General features: G+C 43.2%; 1 protein-coding gene and 1 long non-coding RNA gene across 24 annotated transcripts in view; one reads left to right on the forward strand and one right to left on the reverse strand.

The window, feature by feature from the left end:
- BEND7 (BEN domain containing 7) overlaps positions 1-18,743 on the forward strand; it is an 85,931-nt gene that overhangs the window by 17,821 nt on the left and 49,367 nt on the right. For 22 of the 23 annotated variants that reach the window (XR_004177092.1, XM_031652485.1, XM_031652487.1 and 19 more), the window contains 3 exons: positions 11,373-11,714; positions 14,562-14,684; positions 18,267-18,532. Coding sequence is in view for 22 of the 23 variants with exons in the window: in XM_031652485.1 (XP_031508345.1) it covers positions 11,373-11,714; positions 14,562-14,684; positions 18,267-18,532 (731 nt within the window). In the remaining variant the exon portion in view is untranslated. The remainder of the gene's footprint in view (positions 1-11,372; positions 11,715-14,561; positions 14,685-18,266; positions 18,533-18,743) is intronic. The other variant, XM_031652504.1, reaches the window with a different exon arrangement.
- LOC103887321 lies at positions 5,951-8,332 on the reverse strand. Its single transcript, XR_651381.4, has 3 exons — positions 8,200-8,332; positions 6,144-6,268; positions 5,951-6,035 (listed from the first exon to the last, which is right to left on the reverse strand). It is a non-coding gene; the product is annotated as an uncharacterized LOC103887321 (long non-coding RNA).

Raw genomic sequence — 18,743 nt, forward strand, 5'->3', positions numbered from 1 at the left:
GTTTTGGGTGGTTTTTTTTTTTTTTTTTTTTTTTTAGACGGAGTCTCACTCTGTTGCCCAGGCTGGAGTGTAGTGGCACGAGCTCAGCTCACTGCAACCTCCGCCTTCTGGGTTCAAGCGATTCTCCTGCCTCAGCCTCCCGAGTGGCTGGGATTACAGGCGCCCACCACCACACCCAGCTAATTGTCTTATTTTTTTACTAGGGACGGGGTTTCACCATGTTGACCAGGCTGGCCTTGAACTCCTGACCTCAAGGGATCCATCCACCTCAGCCTCCCAAAGTGCTGGGATTGTAGGCATGAGCCACCCTGTCCAGCCCTTGACTAGTTTTTTTTTTTTTTAATTAAAAATTTAAAAAATCTCGTCCCAATCACACTCTCCAGTGGTAACCCCTATTACCAATAGAGGTGTGTGTGAAATATGTGTGTGTGTCACAGAAAAAGAAAATAGAATTATGCTATACAACGTGTTGCAACTTTTTTCACTTAACCTAATCTTCATTTATTTCACCCATATTGACTGCCTATTTGGAGCCAGGCAGATTTAGCCCCTAGTTATCCTGTGGTGAATGAGATGATCATGATCTCAGCTTTCTTGAAGCTAATAATTTGTCTTTCACATACTTCCAAATGACTCTAGAAGGGTCTATTTCACTCTTTACAGATATGAAATGATATAATTTCATTCTACTGCTGTACCATAATTCACTTATCTAATGTTCTGTTGATAAATGTTTACATTGTTCCCAATATTTCCCTTATAAAATGATGCTGTAGTGAATATTCACAGGTACTTGTTGGAATATTTATGTAGGATAAATTTTGGTAAGTGGAATTGCCATATTCTACCCCAAAAAGGTTTTATCAAATTACATCCCTAGCAACAGCATATGAGAGTTACTGTGACCCTAAATTATCACCAAAAATGGCCTTTTTGAATCTATAATTACATAAAAAGGAAAAGAATTTTATGTTAATTTTCATTACATTAATAATTAGGGAGATAAGATACTTAAAATATTTATTGATCATTTTCTCTCTTGTGAATTACACGTTCATGTCCTTTGCCCAGCATCATTAGTATTCATCATCTTCTTTATTGATTTATAAGACCTCTTCCATGCATTTGAGATTTAACTCTTTGACTTGATCATTCTTGAATATTACTCAAAGTGGTGGTTTCAGACCTAGTTGCTTAATGTTGTATGCAATCACTCATCAGGGAACACTGGACAGCCATGCTATATTGATTATAAAATAAAACTTTGCTTTCCATGATGTAAGAACATTTGGAGGAGAAATAAGTAGACAAAAGTCTTTGAATTCACTGGGTAGTTCTGTGTCCTATCGCTCTTACAAAAACCTTCATTGATCTCCTGTCACTTTGAGGATAAAGTCAGTGTCAGAATCCTTTTGTTTTTGACTTTGCCCCATTCATTGCCTTAACTCCAGCTAAGTTCGCTGATTCGCCATTGCCCACTTCACTTCTCTCTTGCCCTCAAGCTTTGTTCAGTGCCGTTCTCTTTTCTCCTCCCCAAAGTGCCATGGAAATGCTAGTGGTGTTTATTGACCACCTCCAGTCTTGCCATCTTTGTGAGGTGTAGTCCTCCCAGGGTAAAATGATCTCTTTCTCTCTGTAATTCTTGAAACACTTGTCACTTACACGATTTCTAAGGCATTGATCATGCGTCCCCTTAGTTTTGTCCAGTCATGGACACCGTACCTGTGCTTCTAGGAAGTGCAGCTGGCGATGCTGAAGAGCGTGACTCGCAGGCACCAGCCCTTGCCCCTGGGATGGACCAGCCCACCCACCCCTAGCCTTGCTTATCAGCTGGCAAACATGTAACCGTGGGTGCCCAGTGCTGGGGTCCAGGGTCCGTAGGAAGCTGCACATCTTGGTGGGTAGAAGATTGTTTTAAAATTAAATGCAAAAACACGGAGAGTGTAGGACAGGACTTGCATTTACTTTTTAAGAGAAAACATAAGGACATCTAAGAAAATTGTTTGTTCCTTATTCCCCTCCTAGGACTCTGCCCCCAAACTTCTCATAGATACTTACTCTCCTTTGGCTTTCTGTGTTCTTTGAGGGAAGAGTTTGAGAAGCTGTTTGTTGCTTCATTTCCTGGTATTTCTTTGCTCTCTTTGACCCTAAATGCCCATCTCAAGCCCTTTGTGCCTTTTTGGCGTTCAGTGCCTGTTTTCCAACTAGGATCCTTGGTGTTCCTTCTTGGTACCTGTCCTGGCTCCACATCTTCAGCCATGATTACAAGGTGCTCCTGCCCCCTGGCTGTGGTTGACCCCTGTGCTGCTTAGACCTGCCCGTCCATCAGAAGAGTGCCATTATACTCTTAGAGCTGTGTACATACTCTTTTGTCTCCTGTGCTAGGCTATCAACTCCTGAAGGGAAGAGACTGTGTATTATATATATTTTTTTGTTACGTTGTGTCTCATATTTAGTAGTAGTACAGTAAATATTTATTAAGTGGATGAGTAAACCTGATAGTATCTCAACAGATTTGAAAGGATCTTAGCTATCCTTTAAATGTAAATGCCATGTATACATTGGGCGGCTTAATTATTTTCTACCTGTAGTTCTCAGCTGAACAGGACCCTCAAGCACATGTAGATATATTTGTGTCTAGATACTCCTTTTCATGGTATTTGATTCATCCAATTAAATGATTCTATGGCTACTTTTTGGCCTTTCCTTTTCTGTGGCATTCAGCCTATGCAGTGTGGAGCCCTTGGAGTTCTTGAGCATCCTCCAAGGGCGGCTTCAGGAATCGGATTCTGGCACAGTCTCCTCAGCAGAGCTTTGCTCTTCTGTATTTATTGGGGTTCCACTTTAGATTGCACTTGGAAGAAAAAGGGCTTGTTCCGAAAACCGTTGCCCTGTTCCGTAGACTTGCGTTTCACATGGTGGTTTGCTGAGTTCGACTCCCAGTCTTGTGTGTCCCTTGTAAACATGGCGATTGTCCCTGCAGGCTGCCAGCTGGGACCTTGATAGCATCTGCATGTTAATGGGGTCTGGAAAGAGGTGCCAGCCTCAGGTCCTCAAAGCACAGGGTCCGCTTCAGATTCCTCTTCTTTCAGCTCACTTGTGGAGGTTGTGTGGAGAGCTGCCCGCAGGCCTGAAGGCCCAGCTCCGTGCTGCCACCCATCTCCCATTTGACAGGCCGCCCATCAGTCTATCCACAGCATGGCTCCATGCCAACCTCTACGAGTTTTTAAGAGGAAATATTTTGGACCATATAGTGTAAACCTGGTCATCTTATTATTTCTCACTGATAAACTTTTTCTCTTTAACATGCCATTACCCCTCCCCTAAAAAATGCAAGGAGTTTTAAAAGCATTTTTCTTTAAAATATGTTCACCGTGTTGTGCAACCATCTCCAGAGCTTTTTCATCACCACAAACAGAGACGCATCCTCATTGTCACCTCTCCTGCAGATGCTTCTGCACTGCTTCTGGTATTTACGAACTGGAAAGGCCAGCTCTTTAAGACCATCTGTGGCCCCACCTCCAGGCTGGAAGCTGCATTTTCAGTTCATTGTTTTTCTTGTTGATAAAGAACAATGTCCTACCCATAATACTGCCTAGTGTATTTAGAGATAATTAAGTCACTCAGTAGTCATTTATTTATTAGTGAAAGAACCCAACCCCCACTCTGTCTTTCCTTGTTCCTTTAATCTGTTCAATTGGCTTTTTCATTATCTCCTCAAGTTTCTCAATGGCCTCTTAGGACATAGGACAAAACGGGACATGATAGTGTAATACTCAGTGTAGCGGTCGGATTGGACCCCACTTCTTTCAGATGCCCTCAGTCCATTCTGCTCAGGTAAGAGGCCGAACATGGCACCCCTGAGTGATGGGTTTGAGACTGGTGCAGGGAGAGAGAGTCAGTCAGTTCTGATCAAGAGGACAGTTGCCTCAGGGGGTGGGAATTCAGGAGGGATAGGTTTGACTCACCTTACCAGCTCGGAATCATAGGAAGTCATATCTTTTAAAATATTTACTAATAAATCAATGTTTTGAGTTCTCTACATGCTAGGTTAGTAGAAGATCTAGTATCTCTTTATAAGATGTCCTCCATCCCCCAAATTATCCGTGACCCTCAGGGGCTTACTCAGTCCAGAGGGGCCAGCCTACTAATAGATAGAACCGAAATATGGCTTCATGCTCAACCTCATGCACCTGCTAGCTGCGTTTCCTGTTGCCTGCTTTTGTCCAGATTTTCGTCATCAAAACTAGACTCCATATCCCCACTCCCTTGCACGCATCTTTTTCCAGTTCTCCTATTGGTGTTTATCTCTATTCAGTGACCCAAGCTGGAAACCTTGGGGTTATCGTTCATGGATTCTTCCCGCCTCCACCCCCCGCAAATCCAGCTAATCCCAAGCCCGTTTGATTAAACTTCTTCAGTGTTTCTCTCTCTCTCCATCTCTCTCCATTTCCACCCTGAAAATCCTGATAGACTGATGTTGCCATTCACAGAGCCTTCTGTGATAGCATTCTAGCCAGGTTCCTCTATACCATACCAGTTTCACCATAATTTTGCCAGAATTGTTTTTGTATAGGATATATCTGATTATTTGCTATCCTTATATGAAAAGAGACCTGAATCTTAAGTTACCCAGCCTGATAACCCATTGGCTCCCGTGTGCAGTTCTTCTCCTTTCACCCTGCACGTGGTGCCCTAGCGGGGTGGCCTCACTATGCACTCCAGCTCCATTGCCTGCCTCATCTCCTATGAATCTTAAACTCCTGTCTCGCGGAACTGCTGCTTGGGAAGAGGGATACAAGGTCATACACCTCTGTGAGCTGCTTCCAGGGGTTAAAAGAGCAATGTTTCGGGGAGCAAGAGGAAAGCCGAGTCTCCTCTGCAGCCTCAAGGGAAGGGAGAATGAATACTTTTTGTATGGGGGCCACAGGGAAGGCAGGATCCACAGGAAAGAGGCGGGTCTAGCTCTAGCAAGGAAGCAGAGCGTGTGGTCTGCAACCAGGGAAGCAGTTTACCAAGTAGAGTTCCAGGGCACACAGTTAAAAGAGGCAGGGGTCAGCGGGCCAGGAAAACCAGGACCATTGTTGGGAGCAAGAAATCAATATAAAGGGATTCAGGTAAGAGATATTGAGAAAGTTGGGGTACCTTCCAATTTGTACCCGATGATCTTTGTATCTCTGGAGCCTAGGAGGTGCTTGATAAATATTTGTCAAATAATTTATTTCTGATACATTCTCATTCTTTCCTGTTATTTGTTTACTACCTTAGTGTTACGTTCTGGACTTCATTCTGTTTTCGGTAAGCCAGTTTTTTTCAATTACTTAAGAAAGATTTATGGAATGCCTGCTGTACATCAGCACTGGTACATTTGTAGGGCACAGATAGGGTGACTGTTACCAGGAGTTTTCCTAATAAGGAGGCGTATAGATGGGCACACGTGCAACTGCTTTGTTTTAGATGGAACTCTTTGAGTTTCATTATTAACTGATCGCATGGTCCCCAGCAACCACCAGAGGCCCAGACAAGTGCCAGCAAGAGATCTACAAGCACGGGTCCCTTTGGGGCCGGCTCCCAGTCAGGAGTCCGATTGTGGGCCTTTAATGACACTAGCACAGTGTGAGAGTTTAAGAAGTTTTAGTACTTACAGACCCCAGGGGATATAGCACACCCATGGAGGCCACACACACACAGGCCAGAGCGCACAGGCAGTGGAGAGAGAAGAACCCGTGGCCAGTACCTTTATTGGGTCCAGAGCGTTACCCACACAGGTTTCCCGTAGGGAGCTGTAATTCATGGGTTGAAAGCAAGAAGGCACGGGTTGCAGGAGGTCATGCAGTGACTGAGAAGGAGTCACTGTGGCATATCTGCACAGTCCACATGGGGTGCAAGGGCCAGCAGGCTGCATCTGGCTGTCCTATAGGGAGTTGGTCACCAGGCAGCAGTTGTATAAAGCAGATGTCTGGATCGACCACATTGAGGAACCGGGGGTGCAGCGAATAGAACTGGAAACTGTCAAAGGTGACAGAGCCTTGCTTCTGGAATGAAAAACTCCCACTTATATTTAAAATGAATGCCAAGGCAACATAAAATTATGAGCATTCGCTGCACTCTGTTTGTTTGTTACCATCTTTTATCGTGATTACCTGTGAATAATCATGTTCCACGTAGTGGATCCTTCTCTCTTAGCCAAGTTAAGGGAGACCTTGGGTGGTGACTTCTGTGTTGCCCTCACGTTTATCAGATCCTGCAAGACTGTGTGTCATAAATTCTGTGTGTAAAGAAACATGATCTAGTAGAGTCTTGATATTTAGTGAGGGGGAGAATCCCGCATACAGTCTTTTTAGATCTTGTCCAAGAAGTATAGTTACTAAACTCTAAAGGATTTCAGGTTGCCAGTAAGGCAGCCATGTGGCATGGATCCATTTTAGTCAGATTTCTTTTTGTTAGTTTTTCTGAAAAGGATTCAGCTTCTTGGAAAGAGATCAGGAAAAAATGCACAGGTTTCCTTATAGCGTCCTGTTTCGCTAGAGAGCTCATTGCTTCAAAGAGCTTCCTTTTCCTGGTATCTGTACCTGGAGAAGTCATTGACTAATTATAACTGGAAATACCAATAGAAGTCAATGAATACTTCCAATCTCAATCTCCTATGTACTCACCAATTTTTTTTTTTTTTTAAATTTATCAAAGAACTTGGGTTCCACTATGATAGAAGAAGCCCATCTTCCGAAAAGGACGCATGTGACTTCTAGAGCCACGAAGTGCTTGGTTAACACTTTGGTGACGATGAAAATCCTGTGCCCCTCCTGGACTACCATATGCCCCCTGGGTTATGGTTCAGACCGTTGCTTTAGGATTTAGGAAACTAGAGAATATTCAGCGACTTGTCTCGTATCCAGTAGAAGGTGGGGGTAATTAGGAGGCGAGTCCAAGTGTAGGTGTAATAGCCCGGCCTGTCCTTTCCCCCACTAACACTGCACCACACTCAACTGAGCTTCCACAGTTCGGCCTGCTCATCTGCTCCCAGCACCCACTGTCCCCAGTTTATTTAGGTTGACTCAGGTTTTTTGTCATTGGCACTTTGAGTCTTCAGGCCTCGTTTCTGATCCTCTACCCCATCTGCCCCAAATGTGCAAGGAAACCTCTTTCTTCCTGTCTGCCAAAGCCTGTCACTCATCATCCCCTGCTGTGGGGTGGAGCCCCGGGACTCCCTCCTCCTAGGCAGCAGCTGCAGGGGTGACCTGCTTCGCTGCTCCTGCTGCTTGGTGAAGAGAGTGCGATTCAGTAAACCCCAGAGACCATTCCTAGTGTCCGTCAATCCCCGGACTTTATCGCCATTATTCGGTATCGCGGTATCCGTCGCATCATCGTCATCGATAAATATCGATCGCCGGAACATCGATCAATAGACCAGCATCGACAGATCATCTCGATCCGTCTGAATAATAAATGAATATCGATAAAGTCATCGATAATATCAGGTCATCGATCATCAGACAGACATCGATCATCCCCAGATATGTCGAATAAGCATCGGAATAATATCGAATATCCGTCATCGATGTTTCATCCGTTATCCGTCAGATCAGATCGCATCGATCATCGAATAAATATCGATCATCGGGTCATCGATGTTTCTTGAACCGCTCACCTCTCCGCTCACCTCTCGCTCTCCTCTCCCTCCCTCTCCGCTCTCCTCTCCGCTCACCTCTCCGCTCTCCTCTCCGCTCACCTCTCCGCTCACCTCTCAGCTCTCCTCTCCGCTCTCCTCTCAGCTCTCCTCTCAGCACAGACTTCTGCAGTTACTGCAGTTTTCTGTGTTCCATCCTTTTAGTTGTTGTTGGGTTTTTGTTTGTTTGTTTGTTTTTTGAGATGGAGTCTCACCCTGTCGCCCAGGCTGGAGTGCAGTGGTGCAACCTCGGCTCACTGCAACCTCCACCTCCCAGGTTCAAGTGATTCTCCTGCCTCAGCCTCCCGAGTAGCTGGAACTACAGGCGCGCTCTGCCATGCCCGGCTAATTTTTCTATTTTTAGTAGAGGTGGGCTTTCACTGTGTTGGCCAGGCTTGTCTCAAACTCCGGATCTCAGGTGATGTGCCCATCTCAGCCTCCCAAAGTGCTGGGATTACAGGTATGAGCCACTGTGCCCGGCCCCGTGTTCCATCCTTTAAAATGTGCCACAGTGAGCTAAGCCATGAGCTTACTTCCTCTGAGGACGGACCTGCTTCTGGCCTCCTGCCCTCTTCCTTTCAGCACTGTTTCTTCCTCCTCAGTACCCCCACGTCCTGATTTTTTGTGTATTTGTTTCATTTTGTTTTGCCTATGGGAGACATGTTTCTGCACACGGCAGGGGCGGCCCACTGTCAGAACCGCTCACACCTGCCACTTTCCTCCCCCATCACCACCTGCAGCTTAGGGTGCTGGTTGTCAAAATGAAAATACAAAGTTACGGAAAACTCAGGTTGTATTTTCAGCCATGTACTTTTCATAGGCAAAAGTTCTGGAACTCTGAAACTGAGGTCATGACAAAGCAAATTTGTCCTCGGAAGGTTCCAGAATCCTTATGACACCTGCCTGTTCCTAATGGTAGCACTGTATCCTAGCATTCTATCTACAAAGCAGAGGCAGGACCTTTGACAGGAGACACATCCGTTCTCCTGTGTTGTGTCAGTTAGCGTGGAGAAGCAAGCTGGCTTGGACTCGAGAGCCAGGATGGGTGTCTGCCCCATGTGTTCTGACTATGACTGCTCTTTTCAGGGAACCTGGGGTCGGGGGAGGTGGCCACCAACCTGTGTCAGCGAAGGCTCTGCACAGCCCTCAGTGCAGGTGCGCCTGGCCTGATGGGGAGGGCTGTGAGTGGAAACCACACAGAAAAGATACCTCCTTTTGCTTGAATTGTGGTGTTAACTAGCCGGGAATGTATGTGTCTGCTTGCTGAAATTAATGCCACATTTGCCTGTGGGCTTATCTTTCAGGATTCCTCTGGGACCTCTTCCAGACACACCCTGTTCCATAGCCTCTTGAGAGAGTAGTAAATTTTGCTGACTCTGCATTATTTAAATTTCACTTGGTCATTCATTCTCATAAAATCTGGGATATGATTTATTGTTTATATATTGTAAATTTCACAGGGGTTTGAAGTAGAAATAGTTTTTTCTCAAATTAGAATATGTCTCCTCTCAAGCATATGCCAACAACACATAGCAATATTGTAAATTTGCAAATCTGTGTTATTTCTGTGTTTACCCGTGTTCAGTTAGACAGAATTAATATATTCTGTAATGTTTTTAGTATCATTTTAAAAAACTAAAGATATTTACTTCAAAATGGTGAACAGTAAATTCAAAATAACCTTCCTTATTTAGTAACATAACACATGTATTAATAAGCTAAATATCTAACTTGAAAGCACAAAATGGCTAGGTTATTGTGCAGTTACCAGTTCTACAGCGAAACTTCGCTTATATGATCCTAAGTGCATTAAAACATCATTATATTGAATGTGCTGTATTTATTTGTAGGAGCTGTATTTTTCTTAACAGATGCTGTCTGTTAGCCTTTTCTTTTTCTTACAGTTTAAATTTCAAGCATTTATTAGAGTAACTGCATGAATGTTTACACGCACATACCCTGGCCTAAGAATTTTTTTTTTTTTTTTTTTGAGACAGGGTCTGCCTCTGTCACCCAGGTTGAAGTGCAGTGGCATGATCTCGGCTCACTGCAACCTCTGCCTCCAGGGCTCAAGCAATCCTTCTGTCTCAGCCTCCAAGTAGCTGGGACCGCAGGCACACACCACCACGCTGGGCTAACTTTTGTCCTTTTTGTAGAGATGGGGTTTCTCCATATTGGCCAGGCTGGTCACAAACTCCTGAGCTCAAGTGATCTGCCCATCTCAGCCTCCCAAAGTGCTGGAATCACACATGTGAGCCACCATGCCCAGCAGTGGCCTAAGATTTTATTTTATCTTCTGGGTTTGAGGAAAAAAAATCCTTTTCTCTTCATCTTCATGAAGATATTGGCTGATGCACAGTTTAAGAAGATATTGTGTTTGAAATAGCTCCTAATAGATATCATTATCCTTTGATATTATTATTGATAGAAAAGATTTTCTTTTTTTTTTTTTTTTTTTTTTGAGATGGAGTTTTGCTCTTGTTGCCCAGGCTGGAGTGCAGTGGCGCGATCTCACCTCACCACAACCTCCTCCCCGCAGGGTGAGCTGGGTTCTCCTGGCTCAGCCTCCTGAGTAGCTGACATTACAGGCATGCACCACCATGCCCGGCTAATTTTGCATTTTTAGTAGAGACAGGGTTTCTCCATGTTGGTCAGGCTGGTCTCGAACTCCCTACCTCTGGTGATCTACCCGCCTTGGCCTCCCAAAGTGCTGGGATTACAGGCATGAGCCACTGCACCCGGCCGAAAATATTTTCTATCTGTACAATATTATAGACATCTTTAAGTAATATTTATTAAGTACTCCCAGTGCAATATAGAAGTTCTTTAATTTTAAAAAAAATTCCTGAGTTGGGAGAAAAATCTTTAAAAAAAGAAGTCAGTGTAGGTGAGGTGGGATTTCACAGTTGCCTGTGACCTCTCACATGTAGTTATGCTGCAGGGGAAGTGGCAGTGCGTTTGGCGTTGGGGGAGGGCGGGGTGGGGAGGCTGCACTTCCGCCCTTCCAGTGCTGGTACCGCCAGTGACCTCGAGTGGCAGGGACCCCTCGGTCATCACCAGGTTGATGTGATGGGAATCAGGGTGCCAGAAAGACAAAGCCCCCCTCCTCGCCATGCTGCCACACTCAGCGCCTCTCTCTCTCCTCGGCCATCCTCTCTGAAGGTGATGTCTCCAGCGGCAGCAGCGTGTCATCCTGGAGGACATTGTGTCAGTAGTGAAGCCCTGCATCCCTGCCAGTCCAGGCTTGCTTCCTTGTGCTCGCCCCGCCTGCTGAAGCTGACAAGACAGCAGAGCGCGTTAGTGACCTGCCCGTTCCTCACGGGTGGCTGTGGCACATCAGAGTAGAGGAGTTCCGCTGTCCAGTTCTATCCTTGACCTTCTGTGTCAGCCTGTTTCCTCATCACCTTCTCACTCAGAAAATGCTTCCAAAGAGGGAATGTGATGTTTGTTCCTGATGACACACTCTCAAGAAACCTCTTTTATCATAGGAGACTTGCAGAGATTAAAATGAGAGGCACCAGGAATATGGTGGGTTTTTTCAGACCGTAGTCAGTTTTCCTGCCTTTGCATTTGACAGATTAAGTGTATAGAATCAGTCATCTTATTTCCAAAGAAGGGTTGTTTTTTCTTTCTCTTGTTTTTGGTTAGTGAACTGTTTTTCTTTTTCACTAATTTAGAGTGCTAACTTTGGCCCTGTTTCCATTAGGAGATGAAAGCATGGAAATAAAAAAGCAAATTACAGGGATGAGAAGATTGCTGAACGACAGCACTGGGCGGATCTATCAGCGAGTTGGCAAAGAAGGAGAGAAACTAAAAGAAGAGCCCCAGGACCTGGATTTAGTCTGGCCTCCGCGTTTGAACTCCTCTGCTGAGGCCCCACAGAGTCTCCACCCATCTTCACGTGGTGTGTGGAATGAGCTACCGCCCCAGAGTGGACAGTTCTCAGGGCAGTATGGCACCCGTTCTAGAACCTTCCAAAGCCAGCCCCACCCTGCTGCAAGCTCCAATGGTATGGTTGTCAACAAACATTCAGAAGGCTCTCATGGGGGTTTGTACCGTTGTGTTTTATTTCTAAATATTCAGTGTGTTGAGTTCAATTTATTAAACCCTCCCATAATTACCTGCCTTTGCTGAGTTACTTTAAAAGACAGGGAGACACAAAGGAAAGAGTTGAAGACTATTAAAAAACAGAATTGAGAATTAGGAAAGATAGGGGGTTCTATATTATAAGTGAAGATTTCCTGGTAGAGATTTTAGCCCTTTAAGAAGTAAAAACGATCATTTTGTGCCCATATACAGATATTACTGTCACAAAAAAAACGAACATTAGGGCAGAAAGAGCTCCCCATTGTCTTTAAAAGAAGCTTCCTGGTCCTATGGTGTGTTACTAACATATCCTCTTGGTTACTCCTTCACCTTTCTCATTATCAGAAGAGTCCCAGATAAAGGCAGGGGCAGGAGAGGGTCAGTGATAATCCAGCATCCCACACCAGTACTGAACCCCGTGATCCATATTTTATAACGTGCTTCATTAGCAATGGAAAGTATTCCTTTAAAGTAAAATTTTCTCAATTTAAGTTTCCTAATTGTTAAGAAAAGAATCAAATGACAATTTTTTTTTTCAAAGCTTAAGAAAAAAAACCTGATGCTTTTTGTGGTCATATTAGTTTTCTATCCAGCCACATTGGATGCTATAATATTTGTTCTAAAACTATGTAGAGATGTGCAGATCTATGTTTTCACAAAGAGAACAAGAAAAAGGTAAGAAAGCATTTTCAGTTTCCTAAAGAAGTTAAGGATTTTTTTCCATTCATTTTCATTTCACAATATCGTTCAAGAAAAAGAGAACTGTTTTGACTTTTTTTAAAACCGCAATATGCGGTTCAGAGGCATGAAACGCCATCCTGAGACATTGATGAGACAGCGAAGGACCCCAGAGATGTATGGGTGTCTTGTCTTTCTCTCAATATTACATAAGCCAGTATCAAAGTTCCCACGCTGGCATGCATCCAGGTTAGAGGGACACAGCTCTTTAAAGACTCCTCCATAAAAGTAAAAAGTCAGTTCTCTTTAAAATTAGAAAATGATTTATAACAAGCTGAAAAGGTTTGGTTTTGTCCTCTAAAAATGATGAAGATGGTACTTAGAATAGTGACTAGAAATATTCTTTAAGACCTTCCTAACTCTACTACCATGGAAGAGACAATAAGAGAAATAAAATACCCTTAGGTATGAATGAAGTTAATAAACCCCACATCAGTAAGTTTTGGGTAAACAGTGTTCAGTTTCCCAGTATACAGCGGGGACAGTGGATTTACTTTGAAAAGTATCAAGTTAGTAAAAGTTGCAAACATAAATTCCCCCATATCAGTTTGAGAATAGATATCGATTTTATGTTTTCTGTAGAAATATGGCTAGGCGTGGTGGCTTACGCCTGTAGTCCTAACATTTTGGGAGGCTGAGATGAGTGGATTGCTTGAGGCCAGGAGTTCAAGACCAGCCTGGCCAACATGGCGAAACCCCATCACTACTAGAAAATACAAAAATTAGCCGGGCGTGGCAGCGCATGCCTGTAGTCCCAGCTGCTTGGGAGGCTGAGGCATGAGAATCGCTTGAGCCTGGGAGGGGGAGGTTGCAGTGAGCCAGGATCATGCCACTGCACTCCAGCCTGCGCAATAGACTGAGACCCTATCTCAAAAAAAAAGAAAAAAATACATTACATATAACTGTGACTACTTTAGTATTTAATTGGGATTATTTACAATTTTAAAGTTGTAACATACAATCTTGCTACAATTTTGAATGTAAATAATTGTACCACTACAATCACTAAGTTATCTTGAAGTATTTCATGGTTTTGCTCTGGTGAATTTTTCTACAGTATTCCCAAATAATGCGTATTACAGGATTTAAGGTATATAAAGTATAATAAAACATGTAATTGGAACAAATCCATGGAACTTACCTTGCTGGCCTGTGAGAAAATGTAAGCGCTGGAAGTCTCTAAACTGCTCCATTTTATGGTGGTCAGGTGAACAGGTGCTGGAGGGAACCCACTGTAAGAGCAGTGTCCAAATGTCCCATTTTATTCTAAGGACAATGGAAGATACTTGCTTACCTATGAGAGAAACAGAATAAGATAGGTTTACTAAGGAAAAGGCGTTAAATGTAAACAGTGCAAAAGAGGCTATGGTAAGGGAAAGATAAGACATGGGAATGGAGAAAAGAGGTAGAAAGATTTTCTTGATTAAGTTGAAGAAAAACCAGCCAGCCCACCAGTACCCTCAAACCCATCCAATTTGAATATATCCTCCCATCCCTGCTCCTCTGTGCTTCCCCACCCCAAATGCCACACCCAGAGAGTATTCTAAAACTTTTCATGGGTGCACAGTTCTTTGTTTTTGAAATAATGTGCTTAATATCAAAACTATTTTCAATAGAACTCATTTAATTTTTAATATGAACTCTTAAACACAGCTACCAAATTTTTTTTGCAAGGCTGTTCTCGGGGCTTGCTTTTTGTGTGAACTAGCGTGAGTGTGTTTCGATTGAGTTTTTGAGGTATTGTTATTTGAGATGAACGGCTCTGACAACAGGGAGGCCTGCTGTGCCCACTCATTGTGTGCGTGTGTGCATGCAGGCTCCCACACCGCGCCACAGCACGCACCTTACAGTATGGGAGCCTGGATAATTAGATAAAGTCAGACCCCCAGATTTAGCTTGTGATAATTAGTGGGTACGTTTTCCTTAGGCACAGCTTCATCATAATTGCACATGCTTCAAAATCCTGCCAAGATACTTTCTTTTTTCTCCCCACCCCTTTATGATTTTTTTTTTTTTTTTTTTTTTTTTTTTTGGTTTGTTTGGAGTAGTCATTCTTTTCTTTCATGCTCAGGAGAACTTCCAGTGGTGAATTCATCAGCTGGATCAAACTGCTGTACTTGTAACTGCCAGTCAACGTTGCAGGCCATTCTGCAAGAACTCAAGACCATGAGGAAATTAATGCAAATTCAAGCAGGTACAAGGATCAGGCCTTGGAATGAGTCCTTTGATTTTTAATGCATATCTGACATCTTCCATTGGAATGTTCATTGTGCTTTTATTAAAGCCTTCTTCTCACCTTGCTGTCTTGCTGTGCCTTTTCAAGTATCTGTTTTTTCAGCTTTCTCTACAATCCGTTTTTCCTTTAGCAAATCAAACATATTTTGTCTTGCAACTGATACAGCTCATATAATTATGTGTATGTACTCAATAGACTTCATTCCATGATCTCCTAGTATTTCACAAATGTCAGTTAATTAAATTTGGGAACAATTGTGTATGGAGGAGCCCTGGAGGAAGCATGGGCTTCAGTGTTCAAGGACTAAGCAGATAAGAAATGTGGAGCCCCAGGCTGTTTTTTGTGGCTTTTCTCTCCTGTTCAGGATGCGGAAGCTCAGAGATCCTCCCGTTCTGTCGTCTTTGTTTATGTTACTCCTTTTTGTTTTCACTGCCGTCAGGCAAGTTGAGGGATGGAAGAGCGGTGGATTTATAATTTGGGATTGGACGCCAATTTCTGCTCTTGATGCTGTGTGGCGTGTCTGAGCTTCCTGTTTCTTGTCTGTAAATGGAGAATTCATGTCGAACTCACAGGGCTGTTGTCAAAATAGAATGATGTAGTGGTTGTAAATGAACTTAATAAGGCATGGTACAAGCCTAAGCTGTTTCATTAGCGTGGCCTTTAAGTCCATGGAGCGTTCTATGGAAGTCTGGAAGTCTAGGTCTTCATTATAGCAGCTGTATTTTCTGATCTTCACAACTGAAGGAAAACAGAATTGTTTTTGTCACAGGTACAAGAAATAAATCATCGTATTAAGTTTTCCCTCTTGTCAAGGGACATCACCACTTGCTCTTAGCCATGTTGTGACTAGCTTTCCTGCCCTTTCCTCAGAATGGTAGTCCAGAAGGTCGTCACTCAGAGGCTGTTCAGGATGCCATTTAGTGAATTCTAGTATAATTTTAATATTCAATGATGTGGTTTTGATATAAAAAGCTTAATACTTAGATTTATCAGTCACCCAAGATCACATTGAAGTAATGTGAGCTACTTTCTGAAAAAGAGCATCTTTTTAAGCACTGAATTTGGTTTTACCCTAAGGAAGCATTTTGCTCAGGTCAGTAAGCGTTGGACTCACCTTGTTCCACTACGATAATCTGTGTTCTTATTAACCTGGCAGAGGTTAACATCTCCTAAATAAGGAGCTCAGAAAGAAAGGTTACTTCATGATGTTCGGTTTCTTTTCTCCAAGGAGGAATTTGTTCGCACTTAAGAAAATATGCATATGAAATTGTAATGATTTGTTTTGTCACTTAAGCTCCTTACTACTGAAATGGCAAACTACAAATTGCAACCATTTAAATCCTTGACGGAAGCCTTTTTAGAATCTATTAAGTAAATGCCACTTTGTCGCTGTGTTTTCTTTTCTGAACCTTTGCAGATTAGGGAGGTAAACGATTCCAAAGCTGTAGGATGGCACAAAGGATAAACTGAATAAATTACTCTCCTTTAATTTTCTTAAACTTAAAAATTTGTGTCATGGGTAGATTTACTTAAGGTTTAATGCCTGAAGACTTAGATTTAAATTACATTTAGAAAGTTTCACCTTTTTTTTAAGAAGACAAGGAATAAGACCTAGAGGTAAGATCTGTATGCCAGAGACTCGGGCTGTGTCTAGATTTGCAAAAGAAGAAAAACTCAGATAGTCCCCATGTTCCTTAAACCAAAACATTTTCATTTTTAATTTAGAATCATGACGCTCAGCGAGGCCTGGGGCCTAGGCCATCGTGATCATTCTTCGGGGTCCCTTTTATTCTGAGGGTACAGACCCAACCTTGAGGGGGAATGCAAATAGAGCAAAGAGAAGTTGCCAACTCTGGCTGCACAGCAGAATCACTGGAAGAGCTTTCAGACAATGCTGGTTCCCAGGCGGCATGTCTGGAAGTGTCAGTTCATTTAGTTTGGGGTGGGGCTGAGGCATTTCAGTTTTTTTGTTTATTTTTGTTTTTGTTTTAAGACGGAGTCTCGCTCTGTCGCCAGGCTGGAGTGCAGTGGCGCGATCTCGGCTCACTGCAACCTCCACCTCCCAGGTTCAAGTGATTCTCCTGCCTCAGCCTCTCGAGTAGCTGAGGCTACAGGTACCCACCACCACGCCCAGCTAATTTTTGTGTTTTTAGTAGAGACGGGGTTTCACCATGTTGGCCAGGATGGTCTCGATCTCTCGACCTCGTGATCCGCCCGCCTTGGCCTCCCAAAGTGCTGGGATTACAGGAGTAAGCCACCATGCCTGGCCCAGCATCTCAGTTTTTTTAAACTCGAGTGATTCTAATGTACAGCCAAGGTCGAGAGCCAGTGAGCTAGACTAATTACCGGTTTAAAAGCTTCTGTGCTCTTATGTAGTGCAATTAGTTTGCTTCTAATATTTATGAATTGCTTTTGAGTTTGGAGACAAAAATATCAGGATCAAAGTGTAAATATTCTTTATTTTCGGACTGATAAGAGGTAAGAGGAGGTGATCCATGTTGATGTGCCTTTAAAGACCTTTAGTTTACACTTGTCTTATAGGTTCGTTCCTGTTGAAAAGCAGAGACATCCTATGGTCATATTTAGGAAGCTATATTAATACTTGAGGATTTAAACAATGATTCCATATTTTCCAGTGACACTTTCCAAGAGAGTATGTTTAAATGGCTAGCAGACATTACTTCTCAGAGTGCACCTGTGAGAACTATAATTTACCATCCCGGATTTCTTTAAGTATAGAATCAGGTTGGATACTTGGTTCCTGCACTGTGCTTTTCATCTTTGGAACTGTGTCTGGATTTCACTGACTTGCTTGACTTGTACAGAATGATATTATTGCTCCTTCAATTATGTGAAACCGAGGTCTAAAGAAGTGGCCTGGTCTGAGGCCATGTAGAAGGGTGCTCTGGAGGTGGCTGATGTGTGGAGAATATTTGTTTGGTGAGGAAGGATTCGCTGGTCCTAATTAAGTAACTAACAGGCTTTTCCCACATGCTTACTGGTCCCTATTGTAGAATCATCCCAGACTGCCACTTTTGATCAGTCTCTCCCAAATGATCATCGCTGTCTCATCTTTGTCAGTTCTGGCACCTGTAGATTATTAGAAATTGATCAGTCTAACCCCAAACGACAGTTGGAATAGTCCTGAAACAGGCTGACCAGGAAGCACAGCCATCTCCACCTAAATTCAAGTCCCGAAGTTCTCATTTGTTTAAAACCGTCCTATGATTTATGAAGCCATGCTCTCTGTTTTCTCACAGCTCACGATGCTTTCCCAGCATCGAACCCAACAGCAGTATGCTATCACGATTCACCTGCAGTAACGCTTTCTCCTGAGTATTGTTCTGCCTTTAGGACCTGAAAGTGCTCCAGAGCCTGTGTTTGGTAACCATTAGGTCCAGTGGGAGATTTATTTAGTGTGCTTCATCCTGGAGTTTTCCTCGTTTCGGTTTCAGTTGTAGATCACATGGATAGACCGGAGATAAGTTTTCCTCAGTCAGACACACGTGCCTGTACCATATTTTTGTTTATTATTCGCAGTTGGAACTCAAAACAGACAACAACCCCCAATTTCCCTTATATGCTCCCAGCGAACTGCTGTCTCACGAAAGAGAAATAAAAAGAAGAAAGTGCCCCCAAAGACTGTGGAACCTCTTACTGTGAAACAGAAGCCCAGTGGGTCAGAGATGGAGAAGAAGGCAGCGGTGGCCTCTGAGGTATCTGCTCTCCAGGCAGCCGAGCACACCTCCCCGGAGGAGAGCCGCGTTCTAGGATTCGGCATTGTTCTGGAATCACCTTCCTCAGATGTAAGTTGCTATTTTCTGGCTGCTGACTCTAATGCTATGTAACTTTCAGAAATTTTATAGTATTTATAGATTTCCCTTTTGACAACTAGAGAAACTTGCAGAATATATGTGGGAAAGAAGAAAAGAAGAATGGTAATAATTTTCTTGTCCGGAGTTTTCTTTTCTGAAAATTTTATGCCTTATTTATTTAGACAGGTTTCCAGTCTTTGTC

The sequence above is a fragment of the Papio anubis genome, chromosome 11 (genome assembly GCF_008728515.1).
Source record: "Papio anubis isolate 15944 chromosome 11, Panubis1.0, whole genome shotgun sequence".
NCBI classification, from domain to species: Eukaryota; Metazoa; Chordata; class Mammalia; order Primates; family Cercopithecidae; genus Papio; species Papio anubis.